Source organism: Trifolium pratense, linkage group LG5, assembly GCF_020283565.1.
Source record: "Trifolium pratense cultivar HEN17-A07 linkage group LG5, ARS_RC_1.1, whole genome shotgun sequence".
Lineage (NCBI taxonomy): Eukaryota > Viridiplantae > Streptophyta > Magnoliopsida > Fabales > Fabaceae > Trifolium > Trifolium pratense.
Genome location: NC_060063.1, coordinates 6,162,155 through 6,167,299, shown reverse-complemented (window position 1 = coordinate 6,167,299; position 5,145 = coordinate 6,162,155). Strand labels below are relative to the sequence as shown.

Below are 5,145 nucleotides of genomic sequence, written 5' to 3'. Positions count from 1 at the left end.
TTACAAAACAAACACAACAAACTCAGTTCTTAACTTGTCTTATAGAATCCACAAGAAAGAATCACAATTAACAAATACAGACACTTTGACTCAATAAAGACTCAAATGTATATTTCTAATATTTTCAATGAGATTCTTAGTCTTGGTCTTGGTCTTCATATAAATAGTGAGCTAGCACGCTCCTATTGCTTCAGAATAGATAGGACGCTCCTTGAGAATCATAAAAGGTGATCTGATCCATTTTCAATCTTCATCAAAGGTAAATCAAAACTTTCCAAAAGTGTTTGAATGACTTTAGAAGATAAGTATAGTTATACAGTTGTTCCTTTAGGTCTGGCTTATCTCAAAAACACCTGATCAGATCAAATCTTCAATAAACGCGCTCTTAAGTGGATTTCCATATATAGCAGATGCTCATATTAAATGCGCGATATTTCCTTAGCACATAACATGTCATAAAGGATGTTGTAACATGTTTTCCAACATCTGGTTAGAATATTTGTTTTAGCAAAATTAGGCCAATTCAAATATCCAACACATTACTTTTTCAATGAATCTAAAAAGTGTTTTTATGCTTTTAATAGTGACCGGATGAAGTATATATTATTTTGTAATTTATTTCAAAGAATTTATGTCATATTTTCAAAAAGTATTTTATGGCCATTAGTGAGCCTAATTCATTGGCTTAATTTCATATTTAGTCCTTATGTTTATTTTAGGTTTTAATTTGGTCTCTTACGTTTAAAAAGTTTTAAGTTAGACACCTTAGCCTAAACCCACGAGTAAAATGACGATAAAATATTATTTATAAAATAAAATAACATTTGGGGATAAACCGAAAGAAATATTATAATAATTGTATCGCTAAAAAACCTTAACTGTAAAACATTACTTGTTAAGGAAAAAGAGTACAGTGTGATTATATCAACAAAACTTCCCTATTTATCTCCTATTCCAAGGAAGTCGAAATATTGCAACATTTTCACATTCCCCAAAAATGGATACATTAGTCCTGATGGTTGTACTTGACTCTGATACCGAAGCTTCTGAGTTTGAATATGAAAATTAGATTTATCCGCACTGTTAATTTTTCCCATATGACCTACATATGAACCTTTCATTGCACTAAAATTGGTTTCATAACCAAAATTCCCCACTACCACCTTCCTTTCTCCATGTAAACCTAAAATATGCACATTAACAAAAAAAAAATAACATCATGTATCAAATTAATTAATATAACATATCTAATAAAAATTAAGACATGAGAGAAAATAAATAAATAAATAAATAAAATGTTAAATTTTATGGTTTTAAATCACAACAGTAATAAGAGCGCCGTGATATTTATAAAGGCAAAGAATAATCATTGTCAGATGCGGCTGCTTTAACTCGTGGTTGCAAAAATCTCAAAAACCCTAATATTTTCATTGAGATTGCTAAAGAGAATCTTTAATTAAATTAAAATGGCGTATTCAATATAAATTTACACATGAGAATTGTCGACAAACTCGACCGGAGCATCCTCAATCGAAATCTCCGCCGTGGACCTTTACTCAAATGAAATTACTAAATAAACATCAAGGATTCAAAACATATATACCCATTTGTGAACCATAGGCTTGACAATAAAGTAAAGGCCTAGTAAAGCGGTTGACATTGGTGCAAGCTGAATTCGGTACATCAGTGGTGTTTGTAATTCGGTACATCGTTGGAGGGGTTCGAAATATTGAATTTCCCATTCGAGAGAAACTTGATGATTGCTCCCTTTGCATCTTAGCCATCATCATATAAAAATGATTCTTAACTTGATTGTTTGTTCGTCCAGGAAATAGTTTGCAAATGGTTGCCCATTTGTTACCATAATCTCTCTGAGCAGCCAAAAACTTCACCTTCTCTTCTTTATTGAATTTTGATCCGTTAATTTTAGGATCTAGTTGATTAATCCATCTTGCTCTGCAACTTTTCCCTGAAAAATATCGTACATTGCAAAAAACTTCAAAAATTTGACTAAATAAATTAAATTGACATCTTCAAAATACAATATTTTATTCAGATTTTTTTTTGAACTCAATAATAAATTATCACATGTCCCCGTGAGCATAACTATTCACCTTAAAACCTTCATTGAAAATTATTGCAGGGACCGGGATTTGAACCCTGATACTCTCACTTATTCACCTTAAAAATTTGAAATTCTAACCACTGAACTACTTGATCAAAGAAATAAATTATCACCCTGTATAGCTACCATTTACGGTAGACCCAATAATAAAAATTAGAGAGAATTTCGGTCAAAAAATATATTTATTCAATTTTAATAAAACTAAAATAATAAAAAAATTAGTCATTAATCTTTTTGAATTTTTAATAAATAAATACAATTGTGTTATGTTCTAGTTTAGGATTATACCTGATCTTCCATGAAAATGCTCAGCAATATGGTTCCAATTACGAGGACCAAAGTATTTAACAAGGTTATTAAGCTTATCATCTTCAGATCTTGTCCAACGACCTCTAATAAAATAATCAGTGTTCTCAAAATTCTCTGTTTCCAAAGAAACATTCAAATCCAAAGACAAATCGTTATTGTTAAAATTTAGTGAACTCATACTAAAAAATTAAAATGCTTGAAAATCAAAAACAAAACATTATTTAGAAAAACAAAAACAAAATTGTTGAGGAAAGACTGAGCCCACAAGATTATGTTTGCTCTTGTTGTTCATGAGAGGAGTTGAGTATCACTACTTGAAAAAGTTCAAATACCGACGAATTTTAGAGACGAAATTTGTTTCTTCTCTAATAGAGATGGAATTAGAGACAGAAAAAAGTTGTTAGAGACCGAAATTCAAATATATGTATTAGTCACGGATTTTAGAGACAGAAATTTCTGTGTCAATAAAATTTCGTGTCTAAATCCGTCTCTATTTTATTATTTTGATAATTATAATTGAAATAAATAGTTAGAGACGAAAATTTGAGACGGATTTTAGTCGTGTCTAATAATTTCTGTCTCTATATTCGTCTCTGATTGATCAACTTAAAATTAAAATAGTCAAATATTTGTCAGAGACAGAAGTAATCCGTCTCTGAATTAATCTGTCTCTAATGAAATAATATTGAAAATTTATTTTTCGTGTCATCCCTCCAAAAAGTTTACCCAATTTTTTCACTGCCCGCCAAAAGTTTCACAGAATTATAATTTTATTAAATATTTTTTTATAATAATAAGACAAAGTTTCTTTGAGTTAGGTTTCACCTTCTTCCTCTTGCCGTTTCATCGTCGTCCACTCCTCCACCATTCAGAGGTCGGGTTCTTCACTCCTCCATCCATGATTCAGAGGTCACGGTTCACTAGTAGTGAGGGTCTATCTACTCTTATATAGATAATTTTATCCTTAATTACAAAGTTTTTTTTTTGGTTAACCTTAATTACAAAGTTTAATATTTAATGTAAATTAAAATTATAAGATTAAAAATTATATGCAATTACATTTTTTTTTACATAATTACATTTTTTTATTATTTAAATTAAATATAAAAGATTGGTCAAAAGACGTATTTATTATAACGACGACTTACTTTAAAAGTTCAAAGTTCTAAATTCCTAAAATGTTAAGGTTACTTCAAAAAGAGATAAGATTATAAAACATTATTTAGTCAAAAAAAAAAAATCGTAGAAGAGTACTATAAAATTTGGCGTAATTAATCATCATATAAATCAATTTTGTAATAAGGGTGGGCATTCACAATTTCAATATTTAACATAAAACTAGAAAGACGTAGTTTTTTACAAACAACAATGGTAATATGTTAATTTATGTTGGAGTTAAAACTCGAATTTAAGACCACACTTATAGTAGAGCAAGAGACGAAGATATACTTACTAGGCTGACAACTATTGAAGCGTCTAAACCATAGAAGAGGGTGAATAGATTAACTTCTATCGAGCTTAAAGCTAATATTGAGACTCAATGGTCGAGAGATATGATAGTACAGGTTTTCAAATTGCAATGAAACCCCTAAATTGCAGTAGAGGATCCAAAATTTAATAAAGACAATATTGTGGATGTAGAGAAGTTTGTAAATTGCAATTGAACTAGGCATGCCCATAGAACCCGTACAATGGGTATCCTCCAGTACCCGACACAATTTTGACGGAGAAAACCCAAATTAACTTAGTTCGGGTTTAGTTTTCCTAAGAATGAAAAAATACATGTACTCGGACCCATACCAGTGTGGGTAACAACAGCCTTTGTACCCCTGCCCTTAGGACCCATACATAAGTACCCATTACCCGCAATTATACTAAGCATAAATCAAATTAAAAATTTGTTGTTTCTGAAGTTAAAATCGTTAAAAATAAATTTCAGCCACTGAAGAGATTGCTGGATTGAGTCGCGGGTCGATACACTTTCTTTAAGACGTTTCGCGACACTGTCCAAAATTGTGCAAGGCAGACATGTGGCGGTGAATTTGAAAATGAGCCATTTGAAAAATTTTGTGAAAAACATGGAATTCTTCATCCTAGAACTCCACAATTAAATGGAGTTGTAGAACAAAAGAATAGATCATCCTTATTTCTATATTAATTATGGGAGCATAGCTTAGTTTCACGGTTTTGATTCCATATTTAAAAGCTCATACCTAGGGGATCTTCCCTTTAGTGACCTTTGATGACTAGTGTAGTGGCTTCCAACCTTTCATTTCATTTTTGAAGTAATCTCTATTCAAAGTCTTTCATAAATTAAGGTGCGAGTGCCATTTAAATATTAGACTTGAAGGGAAATGAATGAATCCTCCCCACTTCTAGTCCAAGAGTCTATCTCTCTCTCCACTATCAACCTTATAAATTGTTGGGAGTCCGGGGGAGCTCGGGAGAAATAATGGGCCAATGCTCCAGGACCACAAGAGAGGGAGACGCCACATCCCAACCCAAAACCTTAAAGTATTAGGTTAATGAGTCACCTCTCTTATAAATCCAACATTCTAGGACTTAACCACTCACACTTGAAACACAACATTCTCCCCCCAAGTGTGAGTTCCCCCACATACTATAATTGATCCAAACCAGGATCCCCTCCCGCTCCCCCACCAAGCCGAACCTAGGCTCTGATACCACTGTTGGGGAGTCCGGGGGAGCTC

General features: G+C 32.0%; 1 protein-coding gene across 1 annotated transcript; it reads right to left on the bottom strand.

The window, feature by feature from the left end:
- Window positions 1–938: 938 nt before the first annotated feature.
- LOC123885933 (transcription factor MYB105-like) lies at window positions 939–2,612 on the bottom strand. The gene is made up of 3 exons (XM_045935269.1): window positions 2,414–2,612; window positions 1,604–1,969; window positions 939–1,183 (listed from the first exon to the last, which is right to left on the bottom strand). The coding sequence occupies exons 1-3, from the start codon at window positions 2,610–2,612 to the stop codon at window positions 939–941; spliced, it is 810 nt and encodes a 269-aa protein (XP_045791225.1).
- Between the last annotated feature and the right edge of the window lie 2,533 nt (window positions 2,613–5,145).